Source organism: Chiroxiphia lanceolata, chromosome 23, assembly GCF_009829145.1.
Source record: "Chiroxiphia lanceolata isolate bChiLan1 chromosome 23, bChiLan1.pri, whole genome shotgun sequence".
NCBI lineage: Eukaryota > Metazoa > Chordata > Aves > Passeriformes > Pipridae > Chiroxiphia > Chiroxiphia lanceolata.
Genome location: NC_045659.1, coordinates 2751654 through 2774957, shown reverse-complemented (window position 1 = coordinate 2774957; position 23304 = coordinate 2751654). Strand labels below are relative to the sequence as shown.

At 49.3% G+C, this 23304-nt stretch overlaps 1 protein-coding gene across 3 annotated transcripts in view; it reads right to left on the bottom strand.

Annotated features, from left to right (window-relative positions):
- The window catches only part of GRIK4 (glutamate ionotropic receptor kainate type subunit 4), a 183544-nt gene that overhangs the window by 116949 nt on the left and 43291 nt on the right, over window positions 1-23304 (bottom strand). For 2 of the 3 annotated variants that reach the window (XM_032709625.1, XM_032709627.1), the window contains exon 2: window positions 4998-5129. In XM_032709625.1, the coding sequence (XP_032565516.1) occupies window positions 4998-5079 (82 nt within the window). In that variant the 5' untranslated portion in view covers window positions 5080-5129. Of the gene's footprint in view, window positions 1-4997; window positions 5151-23304 lie in introns of those variants that run through there. The other variant, XM_032709626.1, reaches the window with a different exon arrangement.

Sequence of the window (23304 nt, the reverse complement as noted above, 5' to 3'; positions counted from 1 at the left end):
GGGGATGCCCCATCTCTGCAGCCTGATCTAGTGAGTGTGGCATCTCTGCCCATGGCAGGGGGTTGGAAAGAGAGGATCTGTAAAGTCCTTTCCGACCCAAACCATTCTGTGATTCATTGTAAGTCTAGACAAGGCTTTGCTGAAAGGACCTGGCATCTATATGGGTGGCTTTTTTAGAAATAAAGATTTATGCACATAACTCAAGACCCATAAATAAGATATCACTCTCCCAGCAGAATAATCAAAATAAAATTAAAAGGGCAAACAGCAAATGAATATTGTATTTTTCTCTGCCTGTCACCATTCCTCAGCAGCAAATGAGAAATAACTGTGAATCTGCTTCACCTTAATGAACTTAACTGGGTCTTTTCAATATAGGGGAAAATATTAACATTTTATTCCAACAGCTGCATCCTCCTCCTCCTCTAACCAGGCTGTGATTATCACAGTCCAAACACAAAGGGACTTGAAAATGTACATCCAAGGAGTGCTGCTGCCCCTCAGGTGGGTACAGCCTCAGGCATGGGGCCCCTGCAGCCCACAATGGTTTCTTTTTAAGGCTTATTTTTAATCCTTTAAAAACAGGTTCACACACGGGGCAGCCAGATAATCACACGTGTCTCAGTGCCCTGCCTTGTTTTCTGGGAAACAAAGAACCCTCTGGTCTTTGCTGCCTCCTGGGGAGGGCTCATTACTGTGCCCCCACACCCAGGCAGCACCCAGCACCCCTGCTCTGACAAACCCCACCCCAACCAGAGCTTGGCTTTCCTCAACACTAATCCTAATTACAACAGGAAAGGTTTTCCAGCAACAGCACCACCATGTGAGACTCAGGGATGGATTCTCTGCTTTGAGCTGATCTCAGCAGCCTCATGGGTTCAAAGCCAGGGAGAGGCCATTTCCCTGCTGGGCAACAGCAAATCCATGGGCAGTTTATTCCAGTTGCATCCACAAAGGGCTTGGATAAGGCAGAAAGCAGCACTGCACGTGGAAGGGGGTTTTTGTGCTTTGCCTGTCTGGGTTAAATGTGCTTCTCCCACTTCCAGCAGGAGAGAAGTGGAGTTTCCAGTCATGTCAGGCAGCTGGGAATGGGATGTGGGGAGATGGGGGTGGCACAAGCCAACCTGCCACAAAGCCACAGCTCTCCCTGCCCGCAGTAAAAGGCACAGCTCTGTTTCCCCCCACCTTGGGAGGAAGCTTTTGTAGCTGCCCAGCAGCACCTTCCTGTCACAGCATCCCCGGGGACTGTGGCTGCACCTCCATCCCAGTGTCACCATCACCCTTTCAAATGTTAATGCTGAATAACACACTGCCTTGTGGGATCTTCCCTGCAGGCCTGCAGGAGAATTATGTATATCCTCTGGGAGCTGGGGAAGCTGAACTAAACGCTCCACGATTCTGGTCGTTGCCATTATCGTTCGGTTTTTGCCTCGCACGTTTTTAGTGCTTCTCCCTCCAGCTCCAGCCCTGCAGCTCAGACACACCAGTGTACAAACTGCATAGGACAGGGCAGCTCTGGGGCCCTTATCTCACGGAAAAAGTGGTTTAGTTTATCATAAGCACTTCAGGAGGGTAATTTAACAGGGATTCAAGGCCACAAAACTCTGCTACGCAGGTGTCTGACAGAGGAATAGGGAGAGAATGTCTCCAGTCTGCCTCTTCCCAGCTACTTCAGCATGCACAGCTAAATTCCAGTGCTTTCCCACAACTCCACGTGCTCAGGGGGATCCCAAGAACGTTTTTCTTGATGGTAAAAGCTCAGAGAATTGGGGTTGTTCAGCCTGGGGAAGGGAAGGCTTCAGGGTGACCTAATTGCAACCTTGCAGTGCCTGAAGGGAGCCAAAAGAAAGATGGAGAGAGACTATTGACATGGCCTGGAGTGACTGGACAAGGGGGAATGGCTTCCCACTGGCAGAGAGGACGTTCAGATGGGATATTGGGAAGAAATCCTTCCCTGGGAGGGTGGGGGGGCCCTGGCACAGGTTGCCCAGAGAAGCTGTGCCTGCCTCATCCCTGGAAGTGTCCAAGGGTAGGTTGGAGTAACCTGGGCTAGTGGAAGGTGTCCCTGTCCATGGCAGGGGGTTGGAATGAGATGATCTTTCGGGTCCCTTCCAACCCAAACCATTCCATGATCACAGTTCCACGGTCAGAGCAGATGCAGGAAGTCCAGAAGTTTGGAAACATGCCTAAAAACAAGGACAAGCATCCCAGGCTGGCACTTCTAGTGACGCCTGAGCATCAGTTTGGATTCATGGAGGCTTTGACCACAAACTGCTTCTCTGGTGGATGAAACCCCAAAGCACTGGGACAGTGTCCACCAGCTGAGCCAGGAGTGGATGGGGTAGAAAACCAGCAAGTTTCACCCCAAAAAATACCCTTAATGCTAGAGCTGTGTCTTGCTTGTTGTACAAAGTTTGCAAAGCTGGGAGGCAGAGGCAGGGAAGGGATTTACAGAGGCAGTTACAGACAGGAGCACTTTAAAGAGCTACAGGAGGCCTTGCAAGGATTTTGCCAGTACATCATCTGTCAGTGCTGCTAGTTAGGGCAATGCCATGGATAAACTACAAGTTTGGCTTGTATATGAATTTTAAATGAGCTGTTAGCACACCCAATGAATCCAGCCAGAGAATGCCAATTTAGGGCCCTGACTGTCTGCTCTGTGAGACCAAGTAAATAACTCAGTAAATAACTCAGGCAAATTTCCTGACACTTTATTGAGCATGAGTGAACAAACAGAAAACAAACCCAGGATTAATTCTACAGGCATTGTGTGCTGCAGGAAAGCAGGGCTGGGGGAGATGCATTTCTCCAGCTTTTGGTGGGGTTGGATGCAACACAACATGTTCAGGGGCACACCTTGGGCAAGCACAAACTGCTGGGGTCCCGAGATATTTTGGGAGGTTCTTTCAAGAGCTCCAGGATGTGTCAAGGCAGTTCCTTACACACCTCCTGGAGCTCTTAAAACTGCTCAGAACATGCTCATCCCTGCCTGCTTCCTCATACCCTGAGCACAACCAACTTTTGAGCATCTGTGGAGAGGATCCTTCACCAAGACAGACCAGGTCAGCTGGCTGACAAACAAAAGACACTCCTAGTAGAACATCTCCATTTTGGATAAAGCTTTTAGAACTGTTTTTTCCCTACAGAGGTCTCTAGAACAATGTTAACAAGGAGGTTTTTCTGCAGGACTGGAGCAGAAGGGAACGCACAGAAAAGAGGCTGAAAAATCTAGTTTGCACTGATGTTTTTTTCCTGTGTCAAGGAGAGAAATCAAGCAAAGACAGCCTCGTTATATGCATCCAAAGGCACAGGGAAGGTCACCCTGTAGCCAGTGCTCTGCTCCCTTTTCCTGCCCAGATGATGCCTCTCAAACTCACTGCAATGCAACACTCACTGTGGGCACCGTCCAGGCCAGCAAAAATTCACTGTGTGCTCAAAGATGAGGCAATCTGCTGCCTAGAAACTCCACTGGGAAATTCCAGGGCCAAGATCCACCCAAAACCCCAAAAAGCAGCAGCAGGGAAGCTCAGGGCTCGGTTCACAAGCCAAGTGCCCCTGACTCAGCACCGCTGTGTTTGCTCCTGCCTGGAAGGCAAGTGCTGCAGGGAAGAATCTCTTCTTCCTGGTGAAGAAGCCACCAGGACATTGCCCATGTTCACCTCCCATGACTGACCATCTAACTGTGCATTTCAGCAACCAGATGGCTTGGAGGATTGTTTTAAACATTAGCTTGCATTTTCTTTGACTATTTAAATGTTCATTCTGGTCTGTTTTTTCCTTTCCTATGCAGAGCCCTGATTTATGTTGCTGGATACCCACATCTCCCTGCCTTGCCAAAAGCATGCATTTGGGAATGATTTCAGGGCCGCCAGTAATATTTTCCCCCCTCTTTTTTATTTTCTGCTTTATTTTTATTAACTTCTTTGTTGGAGACGCCGTAAAAACGAAACTGTGTCTCGAAGAAACAACACTCATCAAACCCCCAACAAGTCCATGTGGGGAAGCCCTGAGTGCACAGCCCCTCCCTTGCCACATCTCTGAGCTGCTTCGTGCTCCACCAGCAGAGGGGAGAGGTAATTTTACTTCAAGTGTCACCTGTGAAAGGTGCAAATGGGGGACAGGGATAGATTTGCCTCTTATCTGCAGCAAGGAGTTAATAAAACCAGCTGGTAGCTCCAGAGAGAGCAGCCTGGAGAAGCAGTTTCCTTCCTAAACAACAGAGCCAAGTGTCAATACTTTGAGGCAAGTTTCATTACGAGCTTTCTGGATGCATTTCTGTCTCCTAATCCTGCACAGGCAGCGAGGGAAGATGATGGTGCCTCTGCCTGAACGCTGTTTAATACAACCCAAAGCAGACCAGATGCACAGGATTTTCTTACAAATGGAAAAATTTGGATTTTTTTTAATGTCCTCGTGGCATCACTTAACCAGGGGCAGTTTGGGCTCAAAAAACTCCTTGCTCATCAACAGAGGACAAATACATTTGTGACAGAGAACTGTTTCATTTTATGTGGAGCTTAGGGGGGTAGGACACGGCACAGGGGGCAAGTTGAATTCCTCAGTGTGTCTCTGAGGAGCGGCTTTCAATTTATACAACACGAGATTCCCATCAGGCAACGTTAACACCACAAAAATCAATGCTAAAGTGCATAAACTCACCACAAACCGAATTTCATTTACAACAGGGAGGAGAGAACGTTTCCAAAAATGCAGGTGGGACATTTTCGAGTGGAAGGAGAGGACATTTCCAAAAATGCAGGTGGGACATTTTCAAGTGGAAGGAGAGAACATTTCCAAAAATGCAGGTGGGACATTTGCGAGTGGAAGGAGAGGACATTTCCAAAATGCAGGTGGGAGCTCAGCAAACGAGTTGACCCCACCTGAACAGGGAGCACCCCTCCAAGGCAGGGAAGCCTCCCACAGCATTCCCTGCTCCAAGAATTCCTACACAGAGTGGATGGTGTGGAAACACGAGTCAGAGCAAGGTGTGTACTCACCAATCCTCAGGGAATGGGGGCTGGCAGAGATCCTCATCAGCCACAGCAGAAGGAGCACCAGAGGCGCCAAGACACGGGGCATCTTCCATAAATCCTCATGGAGCCCTTTGGTGGTCTGGGCATGACATAACTCTGCAGAGACACAACACACACGGCCCCGTGAGCACCTCTGCTCCCCCAGCAGCCCCTCACAGCAGGGTGGCACTGCCCCCAGCTTGCCAAGCACTCGGGGGGACAAAGGATCTATTTAGCAAAGCTCTTTAGGGACCATGAATTATTCAGGAATTGGAATCAAACTGGGCAAAGAGCTTCTAACAACAACAACAAAACAAAATATAAACGAAATTGAAAAGAAACACAACGAAAAGTCCAAATATTTCATCTTGGCATTTTTAGCATTTCAGCAGAAACAAGTGGAAATCAATATTGAGTCACATCTCTAACTTCTATTCTCACCCACCTCCCCTTTTTTTTTTTCCACTCAGAGCAGCCTGAAACTCAAAATATAAAACTGGCTTCTGGTTTTAGGATAGGACAAAACATTTTCATACCAAGACATAATGTGAGGAATGAGTGTAGGCACAGACAGAGAGTCACTTTGGCCTCACCAAACTAAAAACCAATTCTTGGTAATGCTCCTGCCCCAATGACAGTCACGCCTCCTTCCCTCCCTTTCAGGAACAAGAGGATTCAGGACAAAACCAAGATCAGGACCATCTTTTTTCCACCCCAACACACAGAGGTCTGAGTTCCAAAGTCGAAACACCATCAAAATGAAGAGCAGAAGGCAGAGAATCCACGGATTTATCACTAGCACAGATATTGGCACTGGCTGTCCCAGAGCAGACTCCCACAGCACAGTTCAACAAAATTTGTAACATATTCCATTTTAAACAGCTACATGGAGGGCAGAGTTTTACTTTGTAGAAAAAATGGTTGTCTCTGGAGTTGATAAAATTATCTCCACAGGCAGCAATGTCCTTAAATGCTGACTTTGAGTGTTTCATCTGTTACCTTATCTCTCCCTTCTCCAATTTTCTGGCAAACATTCTCCACTATTCCATTTGTCTAATTCTTGGGCCAAATATTAAAGTCCTGACACAGGCAAAGTCTTTAATCTGCCTTTGAAGTTACCAGGAGTTTTGTCCAAAAAAAAAAAAAAAAAAAGATGTAGCTTTTTACTTGCAATTTTTCAATTAATCTATTTTTAGATTACATTTAGACTTCCTCCAGCTTATCTCAGCAGTCTCCATAGGGACTATCCCTTTTTACAGACAGGAAACACTGAGACATGGCCACAGAAATAAAGACAATACAGGGAGCACTGGGACATCTCCACTCCTTGGGGTTTGATCGTTTCCTGGATCACGTTTCCCTGGGGAAGCTCCCACCACCAGCACTGCCTTCTGCATCCCAATCCTCTCTGTTCCAGAAAATTGAGGGATCCCATGCTCAAATATCAGCTGTACATTGGAAGGGCATCCTGATTTCAGTGTTCTCAACCCACTTTTAAAAAGCAGAAACTCCCCCAAACCGCCTGGAAATCATCAACCACCCCTGAGAAGGGCAATGGCAATTTTCTCTTTTTTCTTTTCCTTTCTTTTTTTTTTTTAAGTGGGAGTTACAGAGTAATTCCTGAGGAGGAAAAGCCCTAAAAGGTTAAGCACAGGGGAAATTGGTTCCTTGGAAGCGTTGGCAGCGGCAGAGACAGATTGTGGAGCAACATATCATTTGAGCACTTTGAAGCAGTTATTTCAAAACTTCCCAAGATATTGAGGAAAAAAATAGCAGGATCAGGTCAGATTTACTCACACCAGTGGAAGTGTGAGGTCCTGGCTGGGGAATTGGTGCTCGTGGCAGCTCAACTAGCAAAACATCTGGTACAGGACCTCAGAGCTGTCCTGTTCCCCTAGGGCAGGGAAAGGCAGGCACAAACCCCACAATTCCCAGAGAAAGTGCAGGGAAATGCCTGCCTGCTGTTTGAGGAGGATGCTGGAGTTCACATCCCCATCATTCTCTGCCAAAGCCCTGTGGAATCACTTCAGGGAGGACATGGAGGGGCTGGAACGTGTGCAGGGAAGGGAATGGAGCTGGGAAGGGGCTGGAGCAGCAGGAGCAGCTGAGGGAGCTGGGGGGGCTCAGCCTGGAGCAAAGGAGGCTCAGGGGGGACCTTCTGGCTCTGCAACCCCCTGACAGGAGGGGGGAGCCAGGGGGGGTCGGGCTCTGCTCCCAGGGAACAAGGGACAGGAGGAGAGGGAACGGCCTCAAGCTGTGCCAGGGGAGGGTCAGGTTGGACATCAGCAGGAATTTCCTCATGGAAAGGGTTCTCAAGCACTGGAAGGGGCTGCCCAGGGAGGTTTGGAGTCCCCATCCCTGGAGGTGTTCAGGGAATGCCTGGACATGGCACTCAGAGCTCTGGGCTGGGGGACAAGGTGGGGATGGGTCCCAGGGGGGACTCGATGATCCTGGAGGGTTTTTCCACCCTCAGTGATTCTGTGACTCCGTGAATCACCAACCCAAAACGAGTGGTTCTCGTTTCAAACTCTGCAAAGACAAACTGCACAAGGTCTGGGAAAAGGTCCTGTGACTTGCAGCTCTGAGGGACAGACCCCAAGGCCCCCTGTCCTGTTTGCAGCCGGGTTTGGTGAGGAGCTGAATGCAGAGATTCCCGGGGAAGCAGCAGCTGCCTGTGCACCACCAGCTCAGAGTTAACAGAAAGCTAAATAATAAATACAGGGCACCTGCTGGGCTCTGCTCCACGAGCAGCAGGGCTGTAATTACCTAGAACATGGAGCACAGGGGGATGCTGCCTCCACCTAACGCATTCCCCACTGCTCCAAACGGCTTCCCAGCACTTTGGATGTTTGAGCACGAGCCCTGGGAACAGCTGGGAGGGAGAGAAACACACCTTGGGCTTTGCCAGACAGCAGAACCACACAGGCTCCTACAAGCAGTGCCCACGGACCATCTGGCTGATGGAGGGGCTTGGAAAATACCTGGGGAGTGCAACACCAGGGTGCTCCCCCATCACACCACACCTGCACTGCTGAGCAGCGGGGACAGAGGCTGGGATCCAAGATTTGGGATGAGAGGGGAAGGGGAGAGGGGATTTTTCCCTCCTAACCCAGCAGCAAGGCTTCTGCTCTTGAAGGGGTTTCTTCACCTGCCCAGTCCCCACATTTCACCTGCCTCCTCCTCTCGAAACTCAGGCATGAAAGGGTGGTAAACACAGTTCACTGTAAAGTAATTTTTGCCCTGCTCACGCTTCCCAAGCAGCTTTTGCATCCTTGCAGCTGCAAGGTGCACATCTGGGTGCCTCTCACCTCCCCAGGAGAAGCCATAAAACATCCCTCCTGCCCAGGTGCACCAAGGAACTGTAGCTACAACTGGAATTGCAGTCAGGCAGTCAAGATTTAGGATGAGAGGGGAAGGGGAGAGGGGATTTTTCCCTCCTAGCCCAGCAGCAAGGCTTCTGCTCTTGAAGGTGTTCCTTCATCTGCCCAGTCCCCCCATTTCACCTGCCTCCTGCTCTCTAAATTCAGGCACAAAACACAGTTCAAACCCTTCATTACAAAGTAATTTTTGCCCTGCTCACGCTTCCCAAGCAGCTTTTGCATCCTTGCAGCTGCAAGGTGCCCATCTGGGTGCCTCTCACCTCCCCAGGAGAAGCCATAAAACATCCCTCCTGCCCCAGTGCACCAAGGACTCAGAGGTACAACTCTGGGTATTGACTCCAGTGCAGCCCAAAATTCTGCACAGAGAGGGAGGGAAGATAACGGTCCTTCACAGAAGGAAGCCAAGAAAACACTTAAGAGGCAAGGATATATAGCAACTTGCTGCACTGAGCCTTGTGCATGTGAAGATGACTTATCCCAAGCTCATCCTCGGCACAGTTTGCTGAAAATAAATCAAAGCAACTTCCTCTGCTGAAGTTCCCACCAAGAACATGTCACAGCCTGTACATTTACAGCTCCTGCTGTAATGGCTCCTCTTTACTGTACTGACAGCATGCTATGATAGCCTGCTTGATGGACAGCTGTTTATGGAGCACTCTCAATCTGCTACCCCCAGAAGGAGTGGGATGCTTGGAAAAGAGTTTGCTGGGCCCTTGAGGGTGGTGGGTGCATTGCTGAGGAGCTGGTGGATCATGAGCTGACCCCTGGCTGCCCTCTGTGCAGCACGAGTACGTAATTCTTTCTCTGCTAAGCCCCTTTTTTCATCTCTAGCTCGGAAAATTCAAGAGAATAAAATAAATCAGGGCCATCCTGAAGAGTTTTGCGTTCTCTCTGGAGATAAAAGTCTCTAAATACCAAGCAGAATTATGGACGATTTGCTTCTCGGAGGGAGCAACTTGCTTCTCAAACTACTTATGCATTTTTAATGACTGTGTGAGATGGTGCTGCTCTTCACTGCTATGTCCTGGTATTTGGAGATTTTTGCAGGAAAAATTCGTAGACGGTGGAGCAAAAAAGCCAAAAGGCAGAATGAAATGTTAAATCACTGAAGAAAAACCACCCTCCTCAAGCTGCCATGCTGATAATGAAGAGTCCCTGAAAAGCAGCCACCTCCCTACTTCTTCCCTCTGCCCAGCCTGCCAAGGACACTCAAAAAAATCCGAGTACATTGTTATTTCATAGAATCACAGGATGGTTTGGGTTGAGAAGGACCCTAAGGATCATCTCCTTCCACCCCCTACCCTGGCAGGGATGCCTTTCACTGGTCCAGGTTGCTCCAACCTGGCCTTGGACCCTTCCAAGGACGGGGCAGCCACAGCTTCTCTGGGGAAAATCTCCAAAAACCCCATCACCCTGCAGAATGTGACCATCACCTGCAGGATTTCCCACCAGCTCTGCCACATCTGGCCCTGGAGATGGGCTGCAATCCCAGCAGGACAGGGCACAGCATCTCCACCTTGCACCGGGAGGCAGCGCCAGGACCAGGCTTTCCAAAAAAAAAAAAAAAAAACTCCCGTGTGTGCTTTATCCTGATGCAAACCCTCTGGAGAAACCACAAACACCCTTTAAAAAAAACTTGGCTTCTCCAGGCGCTGGGGAGAGGCAGAGCTTTACCCCCAGCACGAGTTTTGGGTGTTGATGGATCTCTCCGTGCCTCCCCAGCAGCCCGAGGGGCGGTGAGAAAACTCTGGCAGAGCTGGAGTAAAACCCTCCCAGCTGAGACAGCAAACTGAACAGCTGCAGAGCAGCGAGGAATTCGGGAAAAACTGCCGGCAAACATCAACACAACAACTTAAGAGGGCCTTTTTCATTCTTTCGACGACGGGCAAAGAGAGCTATTTGCCTTTCGCGAAGCCTCATCTGCGAGAGCTATTTGCCTTTTGCAAAGAGAGGCTCGGATTTAAATGGAGCAGACAAGAGGGAAAGAACCCTGAAAAAAAAAAAAAAAAAAGGCAACATTTCAACAAGTGACTGTTGCTGGGCTCCAGAAAAGTGCCTGTGTGTGTCTCAGGGGGAGGGGAGGGACTGCATTGCCAGCCTGCCCCGGGGATACGGAGCTGGAAGTTCAATTAAACTGAAAAATCACTCCATTTAAAGCCACGAACAATATGTTTTCCTCTGCAAGATGCATAATTAGCACGGGTAAATCATTACCACTAGGTATTGTTGCAGTCAGAGCCTCGGTGAGACCGAGGGGGAAGGATCGACATTTGTAAAAGAGAACCAACAGCTCGGATTGCAAGGGTGAATTTGAAAATGAAAAAAAAAAAAAAAAAGAAAGATTAAAATAAGATTTGAATGGCGTGTAAACCCCTTCAGGCTGGAGGGACTGGCCAGCTCCCTGCTTTTGAGGGCTGGAAGAATCACCCCTTGGGGCAAGGCTCCTTGCACAGCTTCTGGAAGCTGCCAGCACTAAAAAAGGATAGTTAACAATAGGAAGCAGAGCTCTGTTCCAGTCTGGCAATTTCTATGTTCCTATAAAAACTGTGTCTCGTCTTGGATTTCATCAGCATTAAAGAGCCTTGCTTTACCTCCAGCCACCACGACTCGACTCTGCTCCCCTTGCCAGGGGTGAGCTGATCCACGGGGGGAGAGGCACCAGTGTGATCTCCCTTCCCCAGGGGGATAAAAGGAGCTCCAGCTTTCCCTCACACCACAGCTCTGCTCCGTGAGGGTCATTCAGTTCACACCAGAGCAGGTGAGATTCAAGGCAAGGTGATATTAGTGATAAACATCTGCTCAGCTGACACATAAAATGGATTTATTTTTTTTTTTTTTAAATTCTCCTAGCTGGGCTCTTTCAGCCCTCTCTTCTTTTTTTTTTTTTTTCCTCTCCCTCCACCCTTCGTGACTTCCAGAAAAAGCAGCAAGAAACTTCAAGGAGAAAAGAATTCTGGAGGCAGTGAAGCAGAAGGACAAATGTATTCCTGACATTTCTCGTTCCCGTGGATTATTTTCTTTAACTTTCCTCTCTCCACTCTCTTTTCTCACCCCCTTTCAATCCTCCCCAGAATTAGCAAAGCCTGATCAACTTCTCCTATCGCTGCTCAGAGATAAAAGAGCTGTGTACCCATCCTAATTCCTCACACGAGCTGCACAGAGACTCGCCTATCTCAAAGTTAGATTTTCCCCAGCATTATCAGCCACAGCCCTGTGAGCACAAGGAGACTTCAGTTCCAGGCTGAGTCACAGGACATCTTTATTCAATTTTCCTCTCTCCTCTGCAGGTTTATCACACGACCCATCAGGCCCTCCCAGGGTCAGTCAATACTTGAGATGCCTGTTGGCACAGCCAAGTGAATTATGAGTGTGAAAACCCCACCAGCCCCCTCATCACACTCACAAAAGTCCCATTACAGCATCGACTGGGCAGCATTAAAACTCATTTACTCCCTTTATCCTGGGAATGGGGTTAAGCTGGTGCCCTGCAAGGGAATTTACCACCCTGGCAAAGCCCTCTGGGCACACAGAAAGTGCTGCTGCCCCCCTGATTTCTGCCCTGCCTCCCCTGAGGCACAGCAAAGCCCTCAATGAGGGAATTCCCGTGAGAAAAGAGACACCAAGGCACAGAAAATGATGGATGCAGGGAGCAGAACACCCCAAGATGTGACAGTGTGGGGCTGTTGGGTGTACCCCTGTCCAGCAGAGCCTCCCGGGCTGTGTTGCTGCAGCAGGGATGACCAAGAGGATGCTCCATCCCTCTGCCAGGAATTCCTGCTCCTGGAAGCAGCAAAACACCAGTTTTGCTCATCAAACCACTGTTCATCAAAGCTTCTGAGTGATGATTTACACCACACACAGAGCCAAGGATGGAGAGACAACACCCGGGGGGGATCACAGGACCAGTCCCTTCCCAAACCATCCCAGCACATCCCTCCTGACATCACCATCCAGAGCCTCCCTGGCTGCCACAATCCACTTCTCACTGAGGGGAAAAAAAAAACAACCAAAAAACACCACGAAAAACTTAAGACCACGTGGGGATTTTCTCCCTCCCCGGTGCCCACAATTTATTTTTATTAACAAACAATAGCAGTTAAAAGCACTGTGGTCTCCCACAGCGAGGACTGTGTGAGACACACTTTAATTGGCTTGAAGCTGTTATCTTAAAGGCAAAATCACCACCAGGCTGGGGGAAGAGGAGAGGCTGGAGGTGGAAGGGGAAAGGCAGGATTTCTTCCAGCTCTCATTAAACAGGGGGCCAGAGTTGTCCACACCAGCACTGCTCCTCTGATCTGAGAGCTGGATGTCGTGATCTTTAACCATTTTAAGCACACTGATAAAAATAATTACAAGGCTGCTGAGCTTGGATAAAGTTGCTGGGCAGGTTTGAGTCCAAATCAACTGAAAAAAAAAAGCAGCAAGGAGAGCTTTGTTTGCCTGCCCACACCTGGCATGCACAGAACCCTCAGTGTGCAGCTGTGCCCCAGCTGTTTTCCCCATTTCAAAAATGGGGAAAAAAAATTTATCAAACATTCTGGCACATTTATTCAGTGGAATAAACAGCTCCTGCTCACCCTGGGGGTCATCACTGGCATTAAACCACCCCTGGAGAGGGACAGAGCAGGGAGGTTGCACTGCATGCCCTGTGCAGCCAAGGACAAGGGAGTGGTTTTGGAAGGGGAAATTCAAACTGGGGGCCCTGGGGACACCCCTTGGTGAGCAGAATCTCAGCTGCTCCACAAGTGAAACCTGGATAAATGAAAACAGTCAGAGCCTTTCCTTCTTAAAAAGCATCACTAGGAAAAAGGTTTTAAACCAGCAATTGTCTTACATTGAGAAATAGGTAAAAAATTGAGTGTGGGAGTCTGAGTTTTGTTCCAACAGGGAACAAACCACTGTGGCTTTGGTTCCTGGATGTTCCAGAGCAGCTGTGGCTGCCCCATCCCTGGAAGTGTCCAAGGCCAGGCTGGACAGGGCTTGGAGCACCCTGGGCTGGTGGAAGGTGACCCTGCCCATGGCAGGGATGGTCTCTCAGGTCCCTTCCAACCATTCTGTGATTTTATGACTCACTGCTTCAAAACTGCTTCAAAAAACCCCCTTTCCCTGAGCTCTCTTTACACTCCTTGTATAACCTTTCACCACAGAAAACGGAGCTGCTCAGAAAACCATTTTCCCCTCTTCAAAAGCAATGATTTTTTTTTCTTTCCCCCCCAGTTCTGCCACACTTCTTCACAGTTCTGTTCTGATAAGTATATACACTTTTGGAAATCTGCTCTCAGCCACTTGGCTCGCAGTAATTCAACCTTCAAGACACACAGTCTTGCAAAAATACCAACTTTTTTCTCTTTTGAAGGAGACCTTCAGGTTTTTAGGCAGTTTTTCCACCCCACCCCTGCAAAGAGTGATATTTTTCCACAAAAGTCCGCTTTCATCAAAAATGCTTTGATGGAAAATTTTCAGCTCTCACAGAAGAAAAGAAGCCTAAGGAGCACGAAGCCCTATTTGCTGTTAGTGAAGAATTACTGCCACCACCGAGCCTCTTTACACATGAAGGAAGTTCTAAAATATGAATCGGATCTGTGAACATCTCACAGGTCTAGAGGGAGAAAAAGCTCTTAAATGCATCAACCTGATCTCTGGGCTACGGAAAGAAGATTAATCTATTTATTTAACTTAGAGGCCCTGGCAGATTCAAGAGGGAAAAGAAAGGAAAACAAAGCAGCCTCCACCAAATCAACGTGAAAGGAGTGGTTTATGGCCAAAAAGCTAGTTTTGCTTCTTTTTATAGCTGCCAAAACTGTAAGTGAAACAAATAGATTAATCTCCCATCTACCCAAAGAACATTTTGATCCATATAAGCTCAAAAAGCCTGTACTCTGAGGCTGGGAAGAGGCAATTTGTGAATGGCTGAGGATGATGTTTGTATATTTTAATGGAGCAGGAATTGCTGGGGGTGCATTTGGATGACAGCAAGCATATGCATTCGAAAGGAGGTGGGAAACAGGACAGATGCCAAGCTGAAAATAAGAACAAGAAAGCACAGGGGTGATAAGCTTGGGGGCAGAGGAGAACAGCCTGCACAAGAGAGAGCAAGGAAACCTGCAAAACTTAAAGGTAGAGAAGGAAAACACAGGGGTTGGGAGATGCTCACACGTGCAGCAGTAGAGCCACACACAGCAACCAGATGCACAAGAGGAATGGAGGGGCCTGCAGCAAGAAAGAGCCTTGCACAGGAAAGCAGAATCAAAGTCCAGACTGGTGTGTGATGATGTATTTAAAGGCATCCATTTGCATGAGAGGAGCTTTTAATCCTGCTTGTAGCAAAGAATGTTTCAGCCCAGAGAGCTCTCGGTGTTTGATTAACTTTTAACACCAGAGAGCCCCAGTGAGGTGGGCAGGGCTCCTGTGCCACCCAGGTGAGACACCCAAAACCCAGTGGGCTGGAGGAGAGGGGGCAGCTCTGGCACTTTTCCTCTCCTTCTTGTAACCAAATCCCACATCAAGGAGCAGCAAAGTGAGGGGAGTCCTGGCCACGGGGCAAATACCAGCCAGAGAAATGCAAGTTTTTTTGGGGGTGTATTTGCTAACCCCCCCTCCCTGGGTCACTGCAGAGGACGTGAGCCCAAGGGAATGGGATTTGCCTTGAATCCAATATATCCTAAAAAAGAGCTCATTGGGAACTCAGCCCTCACCCTCCTGGCTCAGCAGGAGGAGCATCCTCGGAGCAGTGATGGAGAAAGGACAGAAGAGAGACAATGTTGGCCAACAAAAGGAAATTTCTTACCATGCCTGTCATACCTCACCGGGCGGAGGACCAGACAGATCTTCACACACACATCCCTGGCACAAAGCTGCTCAGCTTTTCCCCTCAGAACAGCACAGAAAATTCAGGCAGAGACATGACTTCTCTCTTCAGTCTTGGCTCTGGCGTCTCTCAGTTTCTCACCACGCTCCTCTCTCTGTCTCGTGGCCTTTCATGTATTTATTTAAGGCTTGGAGAGCCTTTTGCATAACAGGGAATATGGGCAGCCTGCCTGGTGATACAAGAAGTGCTTTTGAACAAAGCACCACTCGAGTTTCATAAGCCTCAAGATAACTGCTCTGTGCCTGCTTTATCCTTTGTTTCTCACATATCTGGCCACTTTACAACACAGACAGTTCCTGGACAGCTCCAGACTTCACACATGGTCCTGCTGCCTCACCATTTCTCCCTTTAGCAAGCCAAAAGCCCTCTCCCTGCAGAGAGACCTTGCAAGAGATCCAAGAGATCTTGCAAGAGATCACTCCTGCAAGAGATCCAAGCCCTTCTACACTAAACGGCAGCAGAGATCTCCAGACGTGCTGATGGGAATTGCACTGCCATGAAAACTACCCTTAGGAAAGCCCTGAGTTTTCAGCAAAGGTTTTCACCACTGATTTGGAGCAGCCTGGTCTGTAGAAGGTGTCTCTGCCCGTGGCAGGGGTGGAACAAGATGATCTTTAAGGTCCCTTCCAACCCAAAACATTCTGTAATTCAAATGGAGCCTGAATTTTACCGTCCCTGTGAAGAGTCAAGCACGGGATAAACCTCACAGACACTTATGGAGACTTCACTCCACTCTTACTCCCACCTGCAGTGTGATGCAAGATGAAGAGTGACACCACAGATGGGGACTTTCTCCAGGGGTTCAATGTACAGCAAGCAAAGATCACTTGGCTTCGTTAACAAAGTGCAACACGGAGCCCCACGGAGGCACAGGATGTTGCCTCAGCACAACCCCCAAATTTATTCACTGAGCAAATTCATTCTGACCACCTTGCCTTTCTGCTGCTCCAAGTCAGCCATAATCAGGCTGTCTGTGCTCTTGACTGAGCAGCGTTCTCCAAACTGCTCCCCGAGCCCTCATCCTCATCAGCCACATCCAATTTCCAAACTGAGCAAGGAGCAGCCCTTTCCAGAGCTGCCTTTGCACTTGTTCTCATCACTGGCTTGACATCAATTCTGCTTAAATGAGAAAAGTACAAAGGGACTAAGTTATGCCCACGCTGAGCGCTCTGAAAACCCTCATCATATCATTTTCTTCCAGCTATATCATAAATTGTCCTCATTAACCAGGCTTAGCCCAAGTTTATTGGTTGCATCTTGACCCATAATCCATTCAGACCCCAGCACCACATTCTAATGGAGCTGTTAACCCCAAAGCCCAAATTCACAGCCTGTCTGGCCAGATGAGCCAACAGGACTCAGACATCTGACATCCTGAATTTGCTCCTTCTGATCCAGATACTTCTGGTTTGGTCTCAATAACAAGAGAAAACAAGGCTTACACAGCTGAGCTTTCAATGCCCGTTGAAGTGCCCATCACTAATCAATCTGGAACCTCATGGCCAGTTCCCAATCAAATTTCATGGGGATGCAGGCTCATAAAACTATTTATTTCTAGGAGTTTCACAAAATAATAGTCTAGTAAAGGAGAGAAAGATTTCTGCACACAGGAAAAGACTGCAAGTTTAGCTCAACTCCCATTAGGCACCAGTGAATCCACAAGGGAAAGATGTTATGCATGCCCTAAATGTAGGGAAAATCATCAATTAGAGCTTATTGAACTCAGCCACGAGGCATAAACCACACTGCAGGCTGCCTTAACTCCCCAGCTCACAGCAACCACTTGGGTTTTCTCCCCCCCCACCCTCTGGAATCCACTTCAGCTCAGACACACTCCGGGCACAGGAAGTTCTGAGTGGTTGTGATTCAGCACAACTCATTTGGAACCAGTTTTTTGAGCCCAGCAGGCTTCCAGCTATTCCAGCTGCCCAGCAGCCATCAGCCCAGCTGATTGTTGCTAACTGCTGTCAAATGGCAGCCTGGCAGCCTCTGCGTCTTCTCCTGCCCCAAAAGTAAAGCTATTCGTGCTGAAACTTCACATTATTCCTTCCCAAAGGTAGTTTTTCCATACTGCTGGTGGGAGAGGGATGGACAGCACTGAGGGGTTTGAAGGTGGGGGAAGGCAGTCACTCATCAGTCCCCTGGACTGAGCTGGAGCAGCTCTTCCTCCCCTCCATCCTCAGCGTGCTCTGCCAGGATTAAATCACCAACATTAGGGCTGAGATGGTGTGCAGACACTGTTATTAACAGAACAAGGGCGGCCTGGTGGGTGCAAATAGAGCCTTAAATTAAAAACAAAACCAGCTGCCATTGTTCCTGGGGTAGGAACAGTCTCTGCCCCGGAGTTGTGTGGCTTAGGGAGCTCCCTGACCCTCCACCCCACTCAAAGAGCTCTTCTGCCCTTTTGTGGTGACAGGCACACAGGAAAGGCTCTTCCACACCTGGATTTCAACCCCTGATCTGAGCATCACCTGCAGGATGCTCAGAGGACTCTCATTCCACCCGGTGACACGAGTGTGGGTTGGCACAAACCCCCCCAGAGCACAGGACGGGGGGTGTGGGAGGAAGGTGGTTGGGTGCTGACACAGTGAGACAGAAATGGATAAAGGCACAGCCCAAATTTCTGCAGGGACAGCACCCAGGAGCTTGGCCAAGGGCACAGCACAGGCTCCTCTTCCTGCAGCAGCAGCTCCAGGGGGGGAAATGCAGCAAAGAGCAATTGGTGCAGAAAGGCTTTGAAACATCAAGGGGAGAAAAAAAAAAAAGACCAAAAAACCAACATTCTCGGCAACAAACGACGCATAATTTGTGGTTGCTGAAGAGCTGGATTAACTCTGGCCCCTGACCAGCCTCAGACACTGAGTCCTGCAGGACCTCCCCTGACAGCACTTCCAGGGAGCTGCTCATTAGGGCTGAGCACATGCAAAGCCCCTTCAGATCAAGCTCCTCTCTGAAGTTCTCTGCCTGCTCCCTCTCTGCTGTTCGACTGCAGTCACTCCAGCCTCCTAAAAGCAGAGTTCATTTCCCCAGGTAGTTGTGTGGTTGTTTATCCCGCCGGCTCCCTGTTTGGAACTGCTTCACCCATGTCCCTGACACCTCCCAAAGCCTGGCAGTGCTTTCCCAGCATGACAGGCTGCTGAAGATGGAAGCAGCTCCTCTCCTGCTCTGCCTGGTGCATCCAGGCACACGTGTGCCTGCCCTTTCTGCCCTGTCTCCTACCTCCAAGCATCTCCCTTCTCCCATCCCCATGGCTACCAAGGCTGCCTTTTGGCCAGCTGCCTGCCTGCCAGCCATGCTCAGGGAGAAGTGAGTGCCTGCCTTCCACTGCTGTGCAATTCCTTCTCTGGGAATGGATCCCACTGTCCTCCCCATCTCACCTGTTTATCCAAGCTGGGTGTGTTTTTCCCTTTGCTCTGGAGTTCCTTGGCAGTGTTTCCCCTCAGAGCATCCCTGCAGGGGAGTGCAGTGCCATTATCCAACACACAGGCTGGCAGGGAGTTACTGGAAGGGCACACACAGGCCCCACAAAGCCCCAGATCAACATCAGGACCATCAGACACAGCAAGGAAACACATCCTGAAGTTTAACAGGCAATCCCAGGCAAGACTCCCAGTTCCACTGAATCCATTCCTCACTGCCATCCCCCACCACAGCCTGGGAGCACAGGACAATGTCTGCAGGAGTGAGAGCAGCTCCTTTTTCATGGCATTTTAACTTAGGCCAGCTTAAAAACCACTCCCTGATGTGAACTCCATCAGCCTGGACCACCTTCCTCCTCTCATCTCAGCAAGGAGCAGTCCTGCAGGGAGATCCACGGCTGGGGGGTAGAATTCTGGTCTTTCAGGAAGAATTTCTTCACTGAAAGGGTTGTCAGGAATTGGAAGGGGCTGCCCAGGGGGATTTGGAGTCCCCATCCCTGGAGGTGTCCAGGGAAGGACTGGACATGGCACTCAGTGCTCTGGGCTGGGGGACAAGGTGAGGATGGGTCCCAGGGGGGACTCGATGACCTTGGAGGTCTTTTCCAACCTAAATGATCCTGTAAGCCCTGCCCCCACACTGCCTGCAGCTTCCTGCCCTGTCCTGGGAAGGTGAATATGGAGGTAGAGAGAGGAATCTCAAAATGCCACATCAGGGAAGAAGAAGCAGCCAAAACCACCAAGGATTCAAAGTGTGGAGAGGCCACATTTCTGCCTAGAAGCGAGGCAGGAAAAGAGCATCCAAGTCCCAGGGAAAGAATGGAAAGCCTCCAGATACATGAATTTATGTCAACCTGCAGACCAGACAAAGCCCCATTAATTCCTGGGCTGTCCAAGCAAGAACTGGAGGAGTGACAAGTTCAGCCCAAGGACCACAACTCCCCGGGGTGCCCAGAAGATGCTCCCTCTGGCTCTGCTGTCTGACATGGCAAGAGAGACCCCGATTCCCCACATCCTCACATTCCCAGTCAGGTGTCCTTTCCATCCTCAGTGCCTTGGGAAAGCTGATAAAGGAGCTTTTCCTGCCCCCAGCTCCTTCTCCAAGGAGCCTGCCTGCCCCTCCTGCAGGGATTGCTCCCTGGGGAGGAGGGGGGGGGGGGCACAGGATTTTCCAATCCCTCTCTCTGAGCTGGCAGCAGCCTTTCAACCCAACAACAGCTCATGCTTGTGAACAGAGATATTTTTATGAGAGCTCAGCCCCCCTCTTACACCCCCCCGAAATCATTCCAAGCTCCTTTTCTTAGGCACTTTGAAATAATTAAAGTCTTCCATCATTACACTGAAGATCTCTATGAAAAGCCTTTAATTTCCATTCCCTTAATGTAACTCCATCCACCAGATGAACTCTGTGGGGGGCTTTTTTTTTTAGTTTGGGGTTTTTCTTCCCCCCCATCTCTTCTTTATTATTTTTTTTTTCCCCTCCCTCCTAAAATATCATGCTGGGAAACTTTAATTTGATTTTAGACTGACTGGAATTTTGGGCTGTGCCACATCCTGTCAGCTACAGTGGTTAATCTCAAGCTCTCTTTAAGTTCCATGCCTTGCATTTAATCAGCTCATGGTTGGTAGCAGCAAATCTGAGCACAGGGGAGGGATGTGAGTTAGCAACAAACCTAAGGAGCACCAGAATCTCCCCCAAATCCATCCCTCCCTCCTACAGGCACGCTGGGATACCAAAAAGTGGCCCACAGGCAGCAGAGGTGGGAGGGTTTCCTATTTAATCTAAATAGGGGAGATTGCCAGCTCCCAAAATAAATGGCAGGGGTTTCCCACAGGTCTCTTCCCGCCCTGGTGACTTCTTCAGGTGATAAAACTCCTTAAGGAACAAGAAGCTTCCCAAAAGAGAGCCCAGATCTCCTTCCAGGTGACAACTGGCGGATGCTGGACAAGGGCACAGCCCCGGGAGAAGCTGCACTTGGAGGCAGCTCAGGATGCCAAGGGAGCAGTGTGGGTGTCCCAGGGATTCCCCTGTGAGTGCCACAACCTCTGGCAGCAGCTGGAGGAACCAAACCCTCAAAATGATCCCTCAAAAACCCCTGAATTTCCCATCACTACTGCTGCAGCAAGTTGAGTCACTTCAAAGCCTTCAAAGGAGGGGTGGCACACGCTCCTGTGCTGGGATTTTTCTGGCTTTCTGGAGGGTTTTTGAGGCTACAGAGGGTAGGGTTCTGGCTTTCCTCCTCCCACTGGTGCTGATGCACCCCTCCTTGTTGGGTACCCATGGCCAACACATTCCCCCTGGCACCAGGGTGGAAGAAGGGGTGTTATATAAAGGAGAGAAATCGTAGCTAGAGGCAAACCAAGCGAGGTGCCCACAGCCAGCCTGCACAGCACATGGCAGAGCAGAGGGCTGAGAGAACCAAGCCCAGCCTGGGGGATGAAAAAAATCCCCACAGATAACACACAGGCTCGAGGGAGGGTGGCACAGCATTAGGTTCAGCCAAAAAAAAAAATCCCAAAATCATTACCACCACAAAAACCAAGCGACCAACCAAAAAAAAAAATCCACAAAATAAAAAGAACCAAACAGAAAAACAAAACACAAACCCCAGCCTCAGTAAGGATCAAGTCAAGGGACTTGCCAGACTAGTCTGGGGCTGTGAGGTGTGAACAGCAGGAACTGAGCTGAGAACTTTTCCCAAAAATATGGTGCTGCCTTCTCTGCCACTAAATATACACTGACAGCCAGAGGGGAGGGAGAGAGCCAGGGACACACTTGGCACATCTGCCTTGGTGCAACCAGGACCCAGGCAGGGCAAAAAAGAAATAAAATAAACCCCACAAGATGCAAAACCCCCACATTTCAACTGCTAATAACGGAGAGTTACAGGGCAGGGGGCATATAAAAAGCAGAGGGACAGAAAGTTCTGTGCCCTGAGAGAGGATCCAGAGAGGGAGAAAGTAACACAGATTCATCTCAGGAGCAGCCACTGTGCTGGGCTTTGCTCACTGATGGAATTCAGCCCTTAAACTTGGGTTTTCCATGCTAAAATTAGGATTATATCCCAAATTACCCCAGAGCCAGGACAAGAAAAGAGATGCCTGGGTATTTGGGGACTAGGCAGCCCTGCACAAGAGATGTGACCCCACAGGGAGCACAGGGCCACGTCCCAAAACAGCCAACGGGACTCACTCTTTGCAGAAGCTCTGACATCCCCTCAAAAAAAACCCCTAAAAAATGTGGTGACGCCTCTGCCCAGGCTCTGTGAGCAATTCCTGGGAGTTAAAGCTCTGGCATGTGCTGTTCACAGCAGCTGCTCAGCAGAAGGAAGATGATGATGATGATAAGCTGGTGTTTGATTTTGCCGCTGGCAGCCACGGCAGATGCTGGGACAGAGGGGTGAGAGCACTTTGGGGGGTCTCCTGGAAGCCAAGAGACAAGCAAAGCTGCCTGAACACGGGGTAGAAGCTTGCTGACCTTCCAAAACAGCAGGACTTGATTTAGGAATCAAAGCTCCAGCCAAGTCCAGGAGCTGGAAAAGGGGATGGCTCCTAGGAGGCAAAGCATGACACTTGCTTCAGGACACCAAGAGTTCCTCCCCAGCTCTGCTGCTTGGCTAAACTTTCTCTCTTAATGCATTAATTTTCCCACCTGTACCGAGTGAGAATAATGTTACAGACCTCTTCAGTGAAGGTGTCAGGATGAAGAGTGTTCTCTAAGACTCATATATCATCATTAGCTCTGGCCAGGAATAACCCAGAGGCTGGAAACCTGGGAGCAGCGTTTCTCCAGCTGCGTTTGGAATGCACTGCCCTCCCTCCAGCCCCAGTTTTTGCCATTTCTTTGAAGCACAGCTGCACCCCAGATGAAATCCTAAAGGCTCCCTGTCCCCAAACACCGTGTCCTGTCATTCAAGCCAAGACAAGCCCTGATCCACACAGTGAAGCAAAGTTACAGAATCACGGAATATCCTGAGTTGGAAGGGACCTGCAAGGATCACTGAAGCCCAGCTCCTGGCCCTGCACACAAGAATCCCACCGTGGGCCTCAGAAGGGCACCCAAAAGAGAGCCCAGCCCTCAGGATGCAGCCCTGGGCTCACTAGAAGATGCTGCCATTAACATTTTACACCTTGTGTTTATAGCCAGCTCTCACAGAAAAGCCTAATATTTAGTAAAAATGAGAAAACAGCAGCTTTTAACAGCATCCTCATCTCCACTGAGTTTCAGAGGGGTTTTTTTTTGGGGGGGTGCAGTGAGCTCAGCCATCCCTATTCCCTCCCAGGGCAGGACAGGACATGTGAAAGTCACTCCAGGAGTTCACTGAGAGCACAAATGGGTTATGTGAGGTAACTTTTCTGCTCAGAAACACTCTCCCACCAAACAAAAGCAGTCACCAGTGATTTACCAGCTGAAGGGATTCTAATAATTCTCCCCCTGACAGCTCAGGACAAGCAACACAGCACATGGGTATCATCGGGTCATTGTTCTGCCTCAGAGCATCGGCCAGAACAGTGCTGGGATGAAGGTAATTAACGACGTGGTAACTAATCTGTTTAGTCATCCACTGTGGCTGCAATTCATTCCTGTCATGTGTAAATAGAGAATCAAAGCTCAGTGGGAAAGGCTG